The sequence below is a fragment of the Ranitomeya imitator genome, chromosome 1, assembly GCF_032444005.1.
Source record: "Ranitomeya imitator isolate aRanImi1 chromosome 1, aRanImi1.pri, whole genome shotgun sequence".
NCBI lineage: Eukaryota > Metazoa > Chordata > Amphibia > Anura > Dendrobatidae > Ranitomeya > Ranitomeya imitator.
In genome coordinates this window covers 820,487,447-820,508,391 of record NC_091282.1, presented here as the reverse complement: position 1 = coordinate 820,508,391, position 20,945 = coordinate 820,487,447, and the positions used below count along the sequence as shown (strand labels likewise).

The 20,945-nt window shown below is 43.8% G+C and overlaps 1 protein-coding gene across 2 annotated transcripts in view; it reads right to left on the bottom strand.

Moving 5' to 3' along the window:
- Positions 1 to 20,945, bottom strand: part of THOP1 (thimet oligopeptidase 1) — a 94,530-nt gene that overhangs the window by 9,385 nt on the left and 64,200 nt on the right. For both annotated transcript variants that reach the window (XM_069740168.1, XM_069740176.1), the window contains exons 11-12: positions 19,246 to 19,374; positions 8,647 to 8,783 (exon numbers count right to left, since the gene is read on the bottom strand). In XM_069740168.1, the coding sequence (XP_069596269.1) occupies positions 8,647 to 8,783; positions 19,246 to 19,374 (266 nt within the window). The remainder of the gene's footprint in view (positions 1 to 8,646; positions 8,784 to 19,245; positions 19,375 to 20,945) is intronic.

The following is a 20,945-nucleotide window of genomic DNA, read 5'->3' as shown; positions in this document are numbered from 1 at the left end:
TTCTTATTTTCATATTTTGTCCATCACAGGTGAAGTGTACCTATGATAAAAATTACAAACCTCTCCATTCTTTATAGGTGGGTAAACTTGCAAAATCAGCAGTGTATGAAATACTTATTTCCCGACTGTACGTCACTGCAGATGTGTAAAGGATTAACTCTACTGTGTTGGTTATAACCAGGATCAGCTCTGCAGCAGTGCTGCCAGAACTAGGAGAGGACAAATGCGGCTGTAAATGTTTGTAAGGAGTTAGAAGGGAAAGTAAAACAGGCTCATAAATCACAACATTCCTTTAATAAGTTCCTTTATGTACCCTTGTCAAGGTAAGGACTGGACATCATGACCCGAGAGAGGGGGTGGGGGGGTGGGAAGGGGGTGGGGTTCCGGTTCAAATATCTTCATGACTGGAGGGAGGGAGGAGTGGTCTGATGGCTGCATCTTTCTGCTCCCGATTGTAATCTCATTCCTATCAGTAAACCCTCACTCAGGTATACTCTGCAGGCAGTCTTGGAGCTGTCCTTGATCTGGCTCCTGAGCTGTGTGGATGCTGCTCAGTCAAGTGTGAAGCAGCTGCTCCTGCCACCTGACAAGTGTTTGAATCATGGAGGAGAGTGGTGAGGGTGAAGTCAAGGGTGCTGGGGCGGATCGACATCCAGAATCCCGGGGAAAAGCTGGGCGAAGCGGCTATTAGTGCCCCTCACGTGGAGAAAGACATGGTGTGCCACCTAATCTATTCCTTCTTCAGCAGTGCTATTGACCAGTGAATGCAGGTAGTCCTGATTTGGACAGTGGTAAAGACCTTCCTGATCCTGACTGTCCAGAGTTTGACTTTTTCAGATGCCTTTGTCTCTGTCCTGGACTCTGTTCAAATTGTGAGCAACACTGCCACCTGCTGGTGTTTAAGAGCAACACAGCTTATATATTAGACTTCATATACCCATTATCATTCACAGGTCAGTATTTGGTCAGCATCTGTATACCAAGACCAGGAGTGGAACTTACAGAGAGAAAGTATAATTGAAAGACCGACACCTGTTCTGTATTTTGCAGCCGCTCCTGGTTTTGACGTACAAATGCTGATGAAATACTGATCAAAAATACTGATGTGTGAAGATTAAGAATGTTTCCTGATAGACATTTTACAGCTGTTAATATATTTTAGAAGTTGGTCTCTGCTTTTATCAGCTCATTCTGAGGGGAAACTAACATTGCTGTGGTAAATAGAAAGGAAAAAAAATGAGGTGAAGTCCTCCCAATATGACCAGCCTTGTTTACTATATATTGATTCTAAGGCCACATCCGCACGTTCAGTATTTTACCTCAGTAAGTGTAAGCCAAAACCAGGGGACGAAGAATCAGAGGCAAGTAGAATAGAAACACGTCACCTCTTCTGTATTTATCACCCACTCCTGGTTTTGGCGGAGAAATACTGAGGTAAAATACTGACCATATACTGTCATGTGAACATGGCTTAATGCTGGGAATTCCCAGGAACAAATGACCAATGATGCGGGTAACTCCTCCACTTCAGCCAGCGCACTGATGCACATTAGCGCTGCTGCGGCTAAGTAATGGGAGCAATACTCCAGGAGCCCGGATGCTTCACAAGGTTTCACACCGGATCTCACTCTGCCTGCGGACTAGGAATTCTTAACTTCTCAGTCGCATTCTCCCCAAACATCCCCTTGCTCCTTTACAAACATTGACCAGGAATTTGCCAGATTCTGGCAGTCATGAACAACTGTCAGATCATGTTCGTAGTAACTAAAGTGGACAAACTCCTGCAGGACTTTGTGGTTCTGAAACAGGACTTGCAGAAAATTAGAGAACACACAGAGGTGGAGCATAGAATCTCAGAGGGATAGGATACTTAGAGGCCTATGCCGGCTCGGAGTGCAGAATTACAGAAACAAATCATTGCTTCTAGTGAAGGAGAAAACATCAGGATAGTGGGCCTGCCACAGAAAACCGAAGGGGCTCATGCCGTATCCTTCACTGAACACTGGTTGAAGGATTTGTTGGCTACAGAAGTGTTCTAGTCGTTCTTTACCGTTAAGCAAGCACATTGAGTTCCCACACAACGAGACCCCTCATGTAGACCTCCTATGGCATTATTGGCCCAACTACTGCATTAATGTGATAGCTATGCCATACTCAGAGCCATCTGCCTGAAGTGTGAGGTCCTGTACAACAACAATTGGGCCTCCTTTAACCCGGATTTCTCAGTTGCTGTCAGAAGACAACATACTCAATTTGCTGAAATCCGTGCCAAGCTGCAAGAGAAGGGGTATAAATACTGTTATTCCCTGCAAAGCTAAGATTCCTCACATCTCCTGTCAATGCACTGGTATGGGATGAAGTTGCCCCTGGGACTCAACATGAGAATGACTGGAGCAGGGTCGGAGGAGGCAGATTCTATTCTGCAGAAAGCCAGTGGCGGCAGAAGTTGGGCGATGTTGTAGGTCCTGGGTTGGAGGTGGAGGTGTTTCTGCGGTGCGCGGCTGCGGGTGCTGGGTTGGATCATCCCAGTGGTGGGATTCAGGAAGATGGCCGCCTCCGCCAGCGCATGCACAGAATGAGATCTTAGCTGAGCCAAGATCCAAATCTGTGCGTGCACCGCTTCCAGAGGCCATTTGTCTGAAGCCCGCTGTCAGGAAACCATTACGTAGAGCGTGCACTCTGCTACTGCCTCATTGCTGACATCCCTCCTTCCAGCCCAGGGCCTGCAGCATTGCCCCACTTCTGCCGCCGTTGGCTTCCTGCAGCAGAGATACAGCCTCCTGTAACCGCACTCCAGCCAACTGCCGGGAAGCTACATTCTGACTATAAGGGTACGTTTCCACGTGCAGTAAACGCTGCGTGTTTGACGCTGCATAGAGACGCAGCGTCAAACACACAGCATCCAGATGTTACAGCATAGTGGAGGGGATTGAATGAAATCCCGTCTCCACTACGCGTGGTAACACGCACAAGGCGGCCCTGCGACTCCGGACATGCGCCGCGTCTTTTAAGATCGCAGCATGTCCGTATACCTTGCGGCGATGCTGCGGCGCCGCAAGGTATAACACAGGGCCCTATGGTGGGTTGCGATGATCCCGGATGTTTGCTATGAACACATCCGGCATCATCGCGTCCCAGAAGGGGGCAGAGCTTAGCGCGGAGCGGGTTTGCTGCTCCGACTAAACCGCCGGCCATCCTGAAGGTGGACACATACCCTAAGGCTGGGTTCCCATTGCGTTATGGGACCGCTTTAAACGGACAGCGTTGCACGGCGAAATTAACGCCGTGCAACGCGGCCGTTAACGCGCCCATTGAAGGCAATGGGAACGCGCTTCACTAGCGCGTGCCATGTTCGGCACGCGCTAGCGACGCGCCGGTGATTCCTGGCGCGCCGCGGACGCTGCTTGCAGCGTCCGAGGCGTGCCCGCGGTCCGTTCCCCGCTCTCGCAGATCTGCGAGAGCGGGGACGTTACCGCGACCCCGACCGCAGCCCCATAGAAAACATTGCGTTAGTGCAATCCGTTTAGCGCTAGCGGATTGCACTAACGCAATGTGACCCTAGCCTTAGACACACCATCATTTTCCTTCCAGATTTGGGTCAGAGGGGGGAAAGTGCGTATTATAGTTTGAAAAATACGATAATTGTTTAAGACTAGTTCATATTGTTTTATTTTATAGTTTGAGGGTTTAAGGGTATGTGCACACGATGCAGATTTAGTGCAGATTTAGTGCAGAACTGCAGCAGATTTTTCTGCAGCAGAAACGCTGCAGAACTGCACTGTGGTTTACAGTACAATGTAAATCAATGTGAAAAAAAAAAAAAGCTGTGCACATGGTGCAGAAAAATCTGCGCAGAAATGCTGCAGATTTCAAAGAAGTGCATGTCACTTTTTTTGTGCAGTTCTGCAGCGTTTCTGCACCCCTCCATTATAGAAATCCACAGTGGTAAAATCTGCACAATAACTGCACAAAAACGCATAAAAAACGCACAAAAGACGCACCTGCGGATTCTGCCAGGAGATGCAGATTTAGTGCAGAAAATTCTGCACCACATTTCCTACGTGTGCACATTGCCTAAATACTGTACTATTCTATTTACCAACTTGAAAAAGGACATGTCTAATGATGTAATAAAACTGTTCCATGTATATATAAAAAAGTATTAAAAATGTTGATACATAATGATTAGGATGAGACTATACTTAGAAAATCATGCTTTGTAATATCATCCTACCAAGTTCCCATCCTGAATCCCCGAACAAATGTAACCAAAAACACAAGTAACACCATATGCATCTTTAAAAATGTATAACCGGTTTCCCCAAATCGTCTTGCGACACATCAAATTAAAGCTTGTACAATACGGAACAAAATGGTGCCTCTTCAAGTATTCATCTTAATTCTAGCCCGAGATATTATGATAAATGTAAAGTCATACAAGGCCAAAATTCAGGCTTTAAAAACTTTGGAAAAATATAAAATGTTAAAAATTTAAAGGGAATCTGTCACCCCAGAAATCGTAAACGAGCCAAGGCCACCGGCATCAGGGGCTTATCTACAGCATTCTGTAATGTTGTATATAAGCCCCTAATGTATACTGAAAAGTAAGAAAAACAGGTTATATTATACTCACCCAGGGCGGTCCCGGTTCGTTTGGGGTCCGATGGGCATCGCGGTCCGGGCCTGGTGCCTCCTATCTTCATACGATGATGTCCTCTTCTTTGCTTCTTGCCGCATGCGTACTTTGTCTGCCCTGTTGAGGGCAGAGCAAAGTACTGCAGTGCGCAGGTGCCGGGCCTGCGCCGGAAGACAAAAAGTGGACGTCATTGTATGAAGATGGTTGGCGCCGGACCGGACCGCGAAGCCCATCGGACCGGACTGCAGCGAGACCACCCCTGGGTGAGTAGAATATAACCTGTTTTTCTTACCTTTCAGGATACATTGGGGGCTTATCTACAGCATTCCAGAATGCTGTAGATAAGCCCCTGATGCCGGTGGCCTTAGGTCATGTAAGATTTTTGGGGTGACAGATTCCCTTTAATTCACTAAAACAGCACTTCAAAAAAATACCAAAGAAAAAAAAATATCCTAAGATATCAGCTAAAAAAAATATTCACATTTGGATCACTCGAAATGTAATGACCACGAGGGACTTACGGGACCCTGTTCCAACACTGCTTTCAACAATATTTGCACCCATGATGCAGCTGGTTGAAAAGTGTGATGCTAGGCAGGGATGCCCCCTACTCACACCCCCATAGAGGACACTTGGCCTGCCGCTATTAGCAGTACACTAATGTTCCAACCCATAAATCGTAACATCTCATTTATGGAAAAAACATGAATCTCTCTGGAATAGAGATCGGCTTTCAGATACCAAGGTATCATGTTACTCCACCTTCTATGACCAGCATATCCATATAGGTGACGTATCCCTTTATCTTCAACATATTACACAGCACTCTAGCCATCCGCACCAATAATGAATTGCACACAGCGGTCTCCCTTGCGTGTTAGGATTGAAACAGCACATTAATACAATAATGTGTCATACACAATAGGGCATTAGTTATCAATATGGTTTACAATGTACACAGTGGTGCACTTTACAAAGGAGCCCGTCATTTCATTCATGTAACCCAAAACAGGGTCAGCAGGAATCGGCACCTGGCTGCACAATGTTTAGCCGTTTAACGATGGCCTGGGACTATAAACCAAGGCAGGATATAGCTGGGGACATCTTTCAGCTGTCCTATTAGTTGATTACTTTGTGCCAAAATTATGAAGCTCCTCGCCAACTATTACTTCATGCTCCATTTTCCAATAACCACACCCCTCTGCTGGACAAGTCAAAGAAAATGTCAAAAAACACTGTATATATACGGTGTTGGTGCAAAATCCACACTGTGGATATATACAGTGTTGGTGCAAAAAACACACGGTGTACACTACCGTTCCAAAGTTTAGGGTAACTTAGAAATGTCCTTATTTTTGAAAAAAAAAGCACAGTTTTTTCCAATGAAGCAAACGTTAAATGATTCAGAAATACACTCTATACATTGTTAATGTGGTAAATGACAATTCTAGCTGCAAACATCTGGTTTGTAATGCAATATCTTCATAGGTGTATAGAGGCCCATTTCCAACAACCATCACTAGTGTTCTTATGGTACTTTGTGTTTGCCAACTATGTAAGAAGGCTAATGGATGGTTAGAATACCCTTGAAAACCCTTGTGCAAGTATGTTAGCACAGCTGAAAACAGTTTGGCTGATTAGAGAACCTATAAACCTGACCTTCCTCTGAGTTAGTTGAGAATCTGGAGCATTACATTTGTTGGTTCCATTAAATTCTCAAAATGGCCAGAAAAAAAGAACTTTCATGTGAAACTCGACAGTCTATTCTTGTTCTTAGAAACTAAGGCTATTCCATGGGAGCAATTGCCAAGAAACTGAAGATTTCCTACAACGGTGTGTACTACTCCCTTCAGAGGAGAGCACAAACAGGCTCTAACCAGAGTAGAAAGAGAAGTGGGAGGCCCCGCTGCACAACTGAGCAACAAGACAAGTACATTAGAGTCTGTAGTTTAAGAAATCAATGCCTAACAGGTCCTCAACTGGCAGCTTCATTAAATAGTACACGCAAAACGCCAGTGTCAACGTCTACAGTGAAGAGGCGACTCCGGGATGCTGGCCTTTAGGGCAGAGTGGCAAAGAAAAAGCCACATCTGAGACAGGCTAATAAAAGGAAAAGATTAATATGAGCAAAAGAACACAGACATTGGACAGAGGAAGATTGCAAAAAAGGGTTATGGATAGACGAATCCAAGTTTGAGGTGTTTGGATCACACAGAAGAACATTTGTGAGACGCAGAACAACTGAAAAGATGCTGGAAGAGTGCCTGACGCCATCTGTCAAGCATGGTGGAGGTAATGTGATGGTCAGGGGTTGCTTTGGTGCTGGTAAAGTGGGAGATTTGTACAAGGTAAAAGGGATTTTGAATAAGGAAGGCTATCACTCCATTTTGCAACGCCATGCCATACCTGGTGGACAGAGCTTGATTGGAGCCAATTTCATCCTACAACAGGACAATGACCCAAAGCACACCTCCAAATTATGCAAGAACTATTTAGGGAAGAAGCAGGTGGCTGGTATTCTATCTGTAATGGAGTGGCCAGCACAGTCCCCAGATCTCAACCCCATTGAGCTGTTGTGGGAGCAGCTTGACCGTACGGTACACAAAAAGTGCCCATCAAGCCAAATCAACTTGTGGGAGGGACTTCTGGAAGCATGGGGTGAAATTTCTCCAGATTACCTCAGCAAATTAACTGCTAGAATGCCAATGGTCTGCAATGCTGTAATTGCTGCAAAGGGAGCATTCTTTGACGAAAGCAAAGTTTGAAGGAGAAAATTATTATTTCAAATAAAAATCTTTTTTTCAAACCTTGTCAATGTCTGAACTAGATTTTCAATTCATTTGGCAACTCATTTGATTAATAAAAGTGTGAGTTTTTCATGGAAAACACAAAATTGTCTGGGTGACTCTTGAAACTTTTGAATGGTAGGGTATATATACAGTGCTGGTGCAAAAACCACACTGTGTATATATGATGTTGGTGCAAAAACCACACTGTGTATATATGATGTTGGTGCAAAAACAACACTGTGTATATATGGTGTTGGTGCAAAAACCACACTGTATATATGGTGATGGTGCAAAAAAAAAAAAAAAAAACTCCACTGTCTTTAGTGAAATTGCATTCAAATCTATTAGCTTGACCCCCAATGTAAAGCTCTTGAGGCGACCATGTAAGATCACTGAAGACTACAAAACCAATACTGGAGAGTGCAGCAATAATATATATCGTGTTCACAAAAGTGATTTTTCATAATCTGCATTGTGACAAATATTTTCATAAAGAAGTTATCCCAAGAACAAAGTTAATTTTAAAGTTGATTTTAATCAATAGATCTTGGAATAACAACAAGTTCCACAATTGTTCCTGTGCCAAGAATCATATAAACGTGCCCCTGCTGTGTACTGTGTAATGGCAGTGTCCCTCCTGGGCAGGGGAAAAAACAAAAGAGGATACAGACATTACAGCAGGGGGTCACAGCAGATCTATTGGTTAGAATGAACTGTGTCTGAGGGAAAACCCCTTTAAGTCACACTTTCTAATAAACACATGATATTCTGTGACTTCCCCAAGTCTTAAGCCCCCGTCTCACATAGCGAGATCGCTAGCGAGATCGCTGCTGAGTCACAAGTTTTGTGACGCAACAGCGATCTCAGTAGCGATCTCGCTGTGTGTGACACGTAGCAGCGACCAGGCCCCTGCTGTGAGATCGCTGGTCATGTCGGAATGGCCTGGACCATTTTTTGATCGTTGAGGTCCCGCTGGGTAACACACATTGCTGTGTTTGACACCTTACCAACGACCTCGTTGACAGGACGTCCCATTGAATCATCATGAAATAGCATCGTTCTACAGGTCGCTACAGTTCGCCGCATCGCTGCTGCGTCGTTGGGGAGATCGCACTGTGTGACATCTCACCAGCGACCACATAGCGACGCAGCAACGATCCCTGACAGGTCGTATCGTTGTCGGGATCGCTTAAGCGTCGCTATGTGTGATGGGGCCTTTACCTTTTGGTTCATAATTCCTTCTTGTTTAAACCGTGTGTAAAACATGTCCATTGAATAGACCTCACTCCACAGATATCCATAATACTGGGCATCATATCCTCCAGCAAGGTGACCGAATGTAGCAGGCATATTGGTCCCTGAAATACAATGGTTGTTTTAGGTGAATATCATATTATCCCCTTAAAGGGGTTGTCACACTAACATGGTTCATTTTAATTAATAGATTTTAGACTACAATTAAAGGGAACCAGTCACCAGTTTTGTGACATAGCAGCTAAAAATATCACCTTACTCAGCCTCTGAGCTGCATTCCCTAAATCCTTATATAACCCCCTGACTCCCCTTACATACGCCCGAAATACCTTTTTAATTTCCCCCGCGCTTTATGGTAATCTTCTCAGTCCGGTCAAATGGGCATGGTTTCGGGCCTCTACATCACTCCTTTTGGCTGTTGCTCGCCGTCTTACTTCATGGATGACACCTCTTACGCCTTGCGACATCTCGCGCCTGCTCAGGAATATTGCGTTTCACACCTGCACAGCATGCTTTGCTAAACTGCATGTCGCATGCCGATGTGGATTGTTACCCATATCAGGAGGCCGCAAGCAGAAGCCAGGAGGAGGGATACAGAGGCCTAAAACCACACCAATTGGACCAGACTGAGGTGATTACTAGCACGCTCGGGTGGTCTCAGAGTATTTGTAACTGCTCAGAGATTTCGTTTTCATTGCCGTAGCTGAATAATTTACAGCTACTAGCCTGCTTGATTACACGTGGGGATTCCCTAGAAACCAGGCAACCCCCACATGTACTCAGCCTGGCTAATAGCTGTAAATCATTCAGCTGCCGCATGAAAACTAAATGTCTGAGCAGTCATAAATACTCGGAGATCACCCGAGCGTGCTCGGGAAAACCCAAGCAACAAGTACACTCACTCATCACTAATGATTACCATACAGCACGGGAGAAATTAAAAAAAAGTATTCGGGAGTATACAAGGGGAATCAGGGGTTTATGGAATGCAGTGCAGACACTGAATAAGGTGATATTTTTAGCTGCTATGTCACAAAACTGGTGACAGGTTCCCTTTAAAGGGAACCTGTCACCCCCAAAATGGAAGTTGAGCTAAGCCCACCGTCATCAGGGGCTTATCTACAGCATTCTGGAATGCTGTAGATAAGCCCCCAATGTATCCTGAAAGATGAGAAAAAGAGGTCAGATTATACTAACCCAGGGGCGAACCCGCTGCGGTGCAATGGGCGTCGCGGTTCGGGGCCTCCCATCTTCATAGGATGACATCCTCTTCTGGTCTTCAGGTTGCGGCTCCGACGCAGGCGTACTTTGTCTGCCCTGTTGAGGGCAGAGCAAAGTACTGCAGTGCGCAGGCACCGGACCTCTCTGACCTTTCCCAGCACCTGCGCACTGCAGTACTTTGCTCTGCCCTCAACAGGACAAAGTACACATGCGCTGGAGCCACGGCGTGAAGACAAGAAGAGGACGTGATCGTAAGAAGATGGGAGGCCCCGGACCGTGACACCCACCGCAGCGGGTTCGCCCCTGGGTGAGTATAATCTAACCTCTTTTTCTCCTCTTTCAGGATACATCGGGTGCTTATCTACAGTATTCCAGAATGCTATAGATAACCCCTGATACCAGTGGACTTAGCTCACCTTCCATTTTGGGGGTGACAGGTTCCCTTTAAGCTGCACAACTGAAAGTAAAAAATAAAATAAAATGTCTCTGTGCCACGATAATCTTATACCTGTGCTCCTGCTGTGTACTGTGTAATGGCCGTGTCTGAATGTACAAGGACAGGTCTGATCATGCCACAGCTCCAGGGCAGGGGAGGACGCAAAAGAGAGGATACAGACAGGACAGCACGGAATCAGAGATGTTATACCTCAGCAAAAGTAATTTTGTAAACAAACAGGGAAAGATTTTATCTCACAAAAAGAATCATCTGTGATCCAGTGCTGTAATGTCTGTATACGCTCTTTTGCTTTCTCCCCTGTCCAGGAACTATGATATGATCAGACATGTTCCTGTTCTGTCAGACACAGCCATTACACCTCAACTACTACACCTCAATTACTTATCAGTTTATTTGTTTCAAAGAAAAAATAGTAGCATACAGAGCCCAAATCACGAGGGTTCTGTCACTATCAAAATATCTCTGGACCTACTGTAACTAAGTCATCGGTTTCTTAAAATGGTGTCAAGAGACTTCTATACATACATATACAGTTAAATGTAAAAGTTTGGGCACACCTGGTGTGGTAAGCTATGTGGGTATCATTTTTGTGTATATTTCTATTTTACTTATTTTCATGGTGTTCTCTTGTACAAGGAGTTATTTGATAATTGATGAATGGTTGTTGCTGCCATCTGATATCAGCCTCCAAAGTACTGTATTGTTTGCTAATATGCTAATGACATATTGACCTAGCTTGTTGAAACAATGAGCCCCTGAGACCTTCCCCCTCCTGACCTGTGAATGAGGAGGGAGACTTGTAAAATATCAGGGAGGTGAGACACAGATCAGTCCTGTGTGGAATGATGATGTGTTCACAGCATCTCAGAGAGAAAGAAGAGTATGTGGACTATGTTATCCTCTATCTGCTGGATTGTTTGACTTTTATTCTGTTACTGAACTGCATTTGTGTTCTGGACTATTTTATCTTTTGTGTGGTGGATCATATACAGTGGGGCAAAAAAGTATTTAGTCAGTCAGCAATAGTGCAAGTTCCACCACTTAAAAAGATGAGAGGCGTCTGTAATTTACATCATAGGTAGACCTCAACTATGGGAGACAAACTGAGAAAAAAAAAATCCAGAAAATCACATTGTCTGTTTGTTTCTGACCAAATACTTATTTTCCATCATAATATGCAAATAAAATGTTAAAAAAACAATCAAGATTTCTGGCTCTCACAGACCTGTAACTTCTTCTTTAAGAGTCTCCTCTTTCCTCCACTCATTACCTGTAGTAATGGCACCTGTTTAAACTTGTTATCAGTATAAAAAGACACCTGTGCACACCCTCAAACAGTCTGACTCCAAACTCCACTATGGTGAAGACCAAAGAGCTGTCAAAGGACACCAGAAACAAAATTGTAGCCCTGCACCAGGCTGGGAAGACTGAATCTGCAATAGCCAACCAGCTTGGAGTGAAGAAATCAACAGTGGGAGCAATAATTAGAAAATGGAAGACATACAAGACCACTGATAATCTCCCTCGATCTGGGGCTCCACGCAAAATCCCACCCCGTGGGGTCAGAATGATCACAAGAACGGTGAGCAAAAATCCCAGAACCACGCGGGGGGACCTAGTGAATAAACTGCAGAGAGCTGGGACCAATGTAACAAGGCCTACCATAAGTAACACACTACGCCACCATGGACTCAGATCCTGCAGTGCCAGACGTGTCCCACTGCTTAAGCCAGTACATGTCCGGGCCCGTTTGAAGTTTGCTAGAGAGCATTTGGATGATCCAGAGGAGTTTTGGGAGAATGTCCTATGGTCTGATGAAACCAAACTGGAACTGTTTGGTAGAAACACAACTTGTCATGTTTGGAGGAAAAAGAATACTGAGTTGCATCCATCAAACACCATACCTACTGTAAAGCATGGTGGTGGAAACATCATGCTTTGGGGCTGTTTCTCTGCAAAGGGGCCAGGACGACTGATCCGGGTACATGAAAGAATGAATGGGGCCATGTATCGTGAGATTTTGAGTGCAAACCTCCTTCCATCAGCAGGGGCATTGAAGATGAAACGTGGCTGGGTCTTTCAACATGACAATGATCCAAAGCACACCGCCACGGCAACGAAGGAGTGGCTTCGTAAGAAGCATTTCAAGGTCCTGGAGTGGCCTAGCCAGTCTCCAGATCTCAACCCTATAGAAAACCTTTGGAGGGAGTTGAAAGTCCGTGTTGCCAAGCGAAAAGCCAAAAACATCACTGCTCTAGAGGAGATCTGCATGGAGGAATGGGCCAACATACCAACAACAGTGTGTGGCAACCTTGTGAAGACTTACAGAAAACGTTTGACCTCTGTCATTGCCAACAAAGGATATATTACAAAGTATTGAGATGAAATTTTGTTTCAGACCAAATACTTATTTTCCACCATAATATGCAAATAAAATGTTAAAAAAACAGACAATGTGATTTTCTGGATTTTTTTTTCCTCAGTATGTCTCCCATAGTTGAGGTCTACCTATGATGTAAATTACAGATGCCTCTCATCTTTTTAAGTGGTGGAACTTGCACTATTGCTGACTGACTAAATACTTTTTTGCCCCACTGTATGGACCTTTCGTATTTTTGGCTAAATAAAGGTCTTGGGATTGTTCACTCTTCACTGGCTCTGTTGATTGTGTGGTACCCGAGAAGGACTCCGTGACAACTGGTGGCAGCGGTGGGATCAGCAGAGCGTAACCTAATGGAGAACCACCCACAGAGTGAGCACAGAAATTGGACTGTATCCAGTTTACAGGAGAGAGACAGAGACCTGGGACTGAACTACCAGGGAATGACTAAAGAGGCTTTAATTGACCTACTGGTGTGTACTAGCCCGGCCACCTCCTCCCATATGTCTGAAGGACGAGCACTAGAGACAAGGACTCCCACCCCAAAAAGCCAGTGTGTGGTGTGGTACGAAGAAGAGATGGCGGTTCTGGGCCCAGGCGTCTCTCAGGAGTACAAGGAGGAGGCTGCCCGCCGGGCACAGCGGAGACAAGAAGCAATGGAGCTTCAAAGAGGGTGTAATGCAATGTGGAGTGTAAACCCAACGATCTGGGAGCCTGCACGGATCACCCGTTTTAAGTTTAAGCCATTTGATGAGGCTTACGGAGATGTGGAGGGGTTCTTCAAGGACTTCGAGCAGCAGTGTGCTGTGATGGAGGTGCCCCACTGACTGGATGCGTTTGTTAGTGGGACTCCTGAACGGTAGCCTTGGCGGAGGCTAACCAAACCATTGACTCACAGCGGAATCGGGATAATAGTATTGTAAAGCAGACTATCCTAGATTACCATGCTATCACCCCAGACTCATATAGGGTCAAGTTCCGAGACCTCCCATGCACAACGGGGGGATCGTTTAGGATGTATGCACATAAGATGTGCCAGGCATGTCAGAGATGGCTGGAAGCAGAAAACGCCTTTACTGTGGAAGAGGTTATACAGGCGTTCCTTATAGAACAATTTCTTGCCAAGTGCCCCACAGAGGTACGGGAATGGGTCAGGGAGCGCACGCCGTGCACCATGGATAGAGCTGCAGCTCTAGCAGATGAAGCCCTTACTATCCGACCGCAATGGAGGAGGCTTCTGGACAATGAACCACGGCCTTCTACCGCACCCCGACCTCCTCAGATTATATCTGTCCATCCACTTAGTCGCAAGCCGATGACAATCACGCCTCACAATCCTGGGCCCCAACAGTTCCGACCACGACCTGGGTGTATCACAGAGAGATGTTATGGGTGTGGGCAACCTGGACATTTGCAGTCTGGCTGTCCCTTAAGGATTCGGAGGGAGCCCCACCTCGTCTAGTAATTGATGAGCCGCTGTCCTCCATTCCCTCTGCTCTGACCCCACTGCTTGCCACTAGTTGTCACGGGGTCCTTCTCTGGTACCACCCAATCAACAGAGCCAGCAAAGAGTGAACAATCCCAAGACCTTTATTTAGGCAAAAATACGAAAGGTCCATATACGATCCACCACACAAAGGATAAAATAGTCCAGAACATGAATGCAGTTCAGTAACAGGATAAAAGTCCAACAATCCAGCAGACAGAGGATAGCATAGTCCATATACTCTTCTTTCTCTCTGAGATGTTGTGAACACATCATTCCACACAGGACTGATCTGTGTCTCACCTCCCTGATATTTTAAAAATCTCCCTCCTCTTTCACAGGTCAGGAGGGGGAAGGTCTCAGGGGCTCATTGTTTCAACAAGCTAGGGTAACATGTCATTAGCAAACAAAGTACTGTGGGGGCTGACATCAGATGGCAGCAACAGCCATTCATCAATTAGCAATTAACTCGTTGTACAAGAGAACACCATGAAAATAAGTAAAATAGAAATATACACAAAAATGATACCCGCATAGCATATCACACCTGGTCAATGGTGAAAATTACTGTTAGTGTGAACAGTTAAACAAGTTGACGATGAAACGATCTCTAAAAGGCCCAAGGTTAAAGATGACACGTCTCCTTTCTATTTTAGGGGAAAAAAATAATAATAATAAAAAAAAAAAAAATTATATATATATATATATATATATATATATATATATATATATATATATATATATATATATACACACACACACACACACACTATACATATATACAATACAGACCAAAAGTTTGGACACACCTTCCCATTTAAAGATTTTTCTGTATTTTCATGACTATGAAAATTGTACATTCACACTGAAGGCATCAAAACTATGAATTAACACATGTGGAATCATATGCTTAACAAAAAAGTGTGAAACAACTGAAAATGTCTTATATTCTAGGTTCTTCAAAGTAGCACCTTTTGCTTTGATGGCTGCTTTGGCCACTCTTGGCATTCTCTTGATGAGCTTCAAGAGATAGTCAATGGAAATGGTCTTCCAACAATTTTGAAGGAGTTCCCAGGGATGCTTAGCACTTGTTGGCCCTTTTGCCTTCACTCTGCGGTCCAGCTCACCCCAAACCATCTCGATTGGGTTCAGGTCTGGTGACTGGAGGCCAGGTCATCTGGCGTTGCACCCCATCACTCTCCTTCTTGATCAAATAGCCCTTACACAGCCTGGAGGTGTGTTTGGGGTCATTGTCCTGTTGAAAAATAAATGATGGTCCAGCTAAACGCAAACCGGATGGAATAGCATGCCACTGCAAGATGCTGTGGTAGCCATGCTGATTCAGTATGCCTTCAATTTTGAATAAATTCCCAACAGTGTCACCAGCAAAGCACCCCCACACCATCACACCTCCTCTTCCATGCTTCGCGGTGGGAACCAGGCATGTAGAGTCCATCCGTTCACCTTTTCTGCGTCGCACAAAGACACGGTGGTTGGAACCAAAGATCTCAAATTAGGATTCATCAGACCAAAGCACAGATTTCCACTGGTCTAATGTCCATTCCTTGTGTTCTTTAGCCCAAACAAGTCTCTTCTGCTTGTTGCCTGTCCTTAGCAGTGGTTTCCTAGCAGCTATTTTACCATGAAGGCCTGCTGCACAAAGTCCTACTCTTAACAGTTGTTGTAGAGATGTGTCTGCTGCTAGAACTCTGAGGCATTGACCTGGTCTCTAATCTGAGCTGCTGTTAACCTGCAATTTCTGAGGCTGGTGACTCAGATAAACTTATCCTCAGAAGCAGAGGTGACTCTTGGTCTTCCTTTCCTGGGGCGGTCCTCATGTGAGCCAGTTTCTCTGTAGCGCTTGATGGTTTCTGCAACTGTACTTGGGGACACTTTCAAAGTTTTCCCAATTTTTTGACTGACTGACCATTTCTTTAAGTAATGATGGCCACTCCTTTTTCTTTACTTAGCTGCTTTTTTCTTGCCATAGTACAAATTCTAAAAATCTATTCAGTAGGACTATCAGCTGTGTATCCACCAGACTTCTGCTCAACACAACTGATGGTCCCAGCCCTATTTATAAGGCAAGAAATCCCACTTATTAAACCTGACAAGGCACACCTGTGAAGTGGAGACCATTCCCGGTGACTACCTCTTGAATCTCATCAAGAGAATGCCAAGAGTGTGCAAAGCAGTCATCAAAGCAAAAGGTCTCTACTTTGAAGAACCTAGAATATGACATATTTTTAGTTGTTTCACACTTTTCTGTTATGTATATATTTCCACATGTGTAAATTCATAGTTTTGATGCCTTCAGTGTGAATTTACAATTTTCATGGTCATGAAAATACAGAAAAATCTTTAAATGGGAAGGTGTGTCCAAACTTTTGGTCTGTACTGACACACACACACACACGTGCATATACATACAATCTTTTTTCCCACATTTTAAAAAGTACAAAAAGGAAAAATGGTAGATTTAAAAGTTCGGTTTAGAGCTTTGGTGAGCACTTTGAACCCACATGTGCTTCACAGAATTTTGTAACGTTGAGCAGTGATAATAAAAAAAATAAGAAAATGGACCATACAATTTGTTGTGCAATTTCTCCCGAGTAGGCAGATACCCTATATGTGGTGGAGAACTACTGTTTGGGCGCACGACATGGCTTGGGAAGGAAAGGAGCGCAATTTTAACTGGAATAGATTGTGGATGCCATGTCACATTTGAAGAGCCCCCGATATGTCAAAACAGCAGAAAGCCCCACAAGTGACCCTATTTTAGAAACTACACCACTTGAGAAATTCATCCAGGGGTGCAGTGAGCAGTTTTAACCATGAGGCGATTTACAGAAGTAAATGAAAACATTACCATTTTTTCCACTAAAATGTTGCTTTAAGTTTTTCGCTTTCAAAAAGGATAATAGGAGAAACTAAACCGGTGTCACAAATTACGTTTGAGGCACAGTGCAAACCTCAGACGGGAAGGAACGCCATATTGGAGCGCAGATGTTGCTGGAATTGTTTGAAGGGGCCATGTCACATTGGCAGAGCCCTTGAGGTGCCAGACCAATGGAACTCCCCATCAGTGACCCAATTTTACATACTATAATCCTCAATCATCCATTTAGGGTTGCAGTGACCGCATTGACACCACATGTGCCTCGTAGAAATTTATACCATTGGGCAGCGAAGAAAGAATAAAATTAAATTTTTACCACTAAAATGTTGTTTTAGCCACAAATTGTTTATCCACAATAAACAGCAGTGGAGGTTGCTGAGTGAAAATTGCAAACTGCCATTATAGAGCCCAGTACATTGAAGGGCCTGAACATTTTAGTGCCCACATTGTGCCCAGCTCATGCTTCTGAAGACACAAACCCATAAATTAAGCGGGCTCTCATCGCTATAGAAATGCCAAACATGTGGGCGCTAAATGTGGTTTAGGCACACTGTGGTGCTCAGAAGGGAGGGGGGCATTTGGATTTGGAACGCAGAATTTGCTGGATTTCTTATGGGGTGGGAGGGGTGTGTGAAAAGCCATTTAAATTTTCCAGAGCCTTTGTGCTACCAGTAAACAGATAACGGACCTGAGAGGGCTTTTTTGTGGATTGAGTTGAAGCTTTTATTGGGAACATTTTACAGAACATTTTGGATCACATTTATCCTACGCTCTACGCTGAGCACTTACACTGGGGTTTCCATCTGTGAACAAAACTGTGGTCCGACCAAGCTTTTATGCACGCTTAAAAAAAAGACGAACACTGCCGGATCATAGGCCAGACAGCGTCCAGAGCGCCTCCATCTGTATCTAGAATTTGTTTTACTTATTTTTTACGCTGTTCCTCATGCGATATATGTGATTAGACTACATTCTTCGGGTTGGCGAGATTACAGATTTATGTAGTTTTTTTTTCTGTTTGCTTGCTATCACACACTAAAATACGCTTTTTTTTGCAGCTCTATATTTTGAATTATAATGTTTCTATATTTCTGCCAGAGTCATGTTAGAGCTCGATTTTTTGCGAGACAAGTTGAAGGTTTTATTGGCACCATTTTCGGACACATTTTTTGATCGCTTTCTATTCCAATTATTGGGAGGTAGAATGAACTAAAACAGCAATTAAGGAATAATTTTTTGTTTTGATGAGGCTACTTTATTTTTGAGGTCCATACAATTAGAGCGATACCACGTTTAGATCATGATTTTATGTTTTGCCACTTTTTCACAAAATCTATTTTATAGAAAAAGATTGCTTTGCATTGCTGTATTTTGAGAGCTCTAACTTATTTTTCCACTGACAGAGCCGTATGGCGACTTATTTTTGTGCATGACAAGATGCCGTTTTCAGAGATACCATTTTTGTTTACATTTGTCTTTTTTACCACGTTTTATTCCACTTTTTGTTCGGTGGCATGATGAAACAATCGTTTTTTTTTTACATTTTTTATGATGTTTACTGCAGGAGTTAACTATTGTGAGTTTTATAGATTAGGTTGTTATGGACACGAAACCAAGTTCTCTTAGTTTTTAAAAAATATTTTTACAATTTTTTAAATAACTTTGTTATCTAGTCCAACTATGGGACTTTAGCTTTTATCACTCTGATCACAGGTATATAATGTATTGCAATGTAAAAGCACTTTAATGCTTTATACCTGCCAGTGTTACACTGATGATCAGGCCCCCTGCCTCTCCCAGTCTGTTAAAGGTTACAATTGATACCAATCGTGGCATTTAGGGGGTTAAACAGCCTGGAGCAGTACGGACACCTGTCCTGGCTGTGACAGCCGGGGCTCGGCTTGCGCGTAAGCTGAGCTCCCAGGCGATTGTGCAGGCACAGCTCCTGTGCAGCGCACGTTCGTCCATAAGTCATCGGTTGGCAACCTTTATCCAACCATGACGTATAGGTATGTCATATGTCGTTAAGGGGTTAATGCAGTTTCGCTGTGCGTTTGCTCTATGGCATAATTTTTACATAAATTATAAAATAATGTAAGAGGAAGAGGTTTTACGCCACTCACCTGGTGTTGCAGGAATGCCAAGAATCTCTTTACATAAGTTGCTATATTCATTAACAGGGTCTACATTTCTCTGTGTGTGAAGCGCTTGGTCTATTTTTGCTAGCACAATCTGACGAAGATTCAGAACACCTGCAAGATATGGGAGACTCCATAACTGACAGCATAGAAAGAAAATTGATAAAGTAACATACAATAACTGCAATTGTAGCCAGAGCAGGGATGGTTCTGAAATGCCAAACCTCTTCATCACCAATATGACCAGCATACACAAGGAGGAATGGTTCTGGCCATTTCGATTTTGTATGACATGCACTAAATTAAGTTCATCACCCCAAGATAGATTTTAAATGAGCCATACTGTGACATAGGAGATTTTGTCCCTATGAAAGTCATACTAGCACTATACCTTTTAGTGTTACAGTACGCGAGAAAATATTGTTTAAAGGTTTAAGCTAGTGAGATGGCTTTGGTGCACCTTTGGCATAATCAAGTAGTTGGTGTCCATTAGACCACTTTGATTTGCATGTTGGGTGCTTTGCCCACTTCTGATTGACACTCCTTGTTTCTCATAGTGAGCCCTATTTAAAGTCAGCTGGCGTCTGTGCGCATAGACACTGCCTGTGCCCATTCTGCACCCCAGTTCCTCTCTGCCGACATCTCTTACTACACTGATACACACGCCCCGACCACAGGTATGGCAGCTGACTTTACATACTGCTTGCTTCGGGTAGAGTGCTCTTAATCAGAAACAGGGGGAAGCCCCAAACATTAAAAAAGGGGGGAAACTAACTGTGCACTGAACTCTTGGCCACACCAAGCGTGCACCACTGCATCCTCATTTGAAGTTTTATTTTCCTCAGTGTACCAGTAACAGGTACAACGCTAACATGAATTTTATATGGTTCAAGCATTGACTATACCATAACCTAAGTTAAATTAAGGCATGCTATAGTTTTAAATCCGTACAAAACCTACACGAAACAAAGACCGGTGTCCACTGGTTGGGACCCAGTCTTTTCGTCTGACCTTATTCACTCACTGAGGTCAACTCTGACACATGGTAAGGTTTTTAACATTAGACATCGTAGGACCGTCCCGATCAGTCACCTTGTTTTAGATGTTGTAAGGGTATTCCTAATAAATATTGCCATATCTCAAAAATGGTTAAATCGGAGTTGTATCTCGTTTAAAAAATTCCTCGTTTAGCTGGTCCAAATAAACGGATATGATTTCATTTCTGGCCTAATAACGGTCTCTGCTATAGTGATAGGTTTATATTTAGGCCACGATCACATGCTCAGTATTTGGTCAGTATTTTACATCAATATCCGTAAGCCAAAACCAGGAGTGGGTGATAAATACAGAAGTGGTGACGTGTTTCTATTATACTTTTCCTGACTCTTCCACTTCTGGTTTTGGCTTTTAATTACGGATGTAAAATACTGACTAAATACTGAGTGTGTGAACGTGAACTTAGAACTACAGTATAGTACTGATGAAGAACTGCAAGCAAAAACCATACAGGTCTGAAACATCAGCTACGTTGTGGTTTTCCAAGTAAATTGCGGATTTGATGCATTTATACATACCAAAATGTTTTAGAACTTACGAGTGTGATTGCCCGCCTAGAAAAGCGGACTAATTCCATGTTTGTATATACAAATAATCCCACATGAATACTTATCGCGGATCTTAGATTT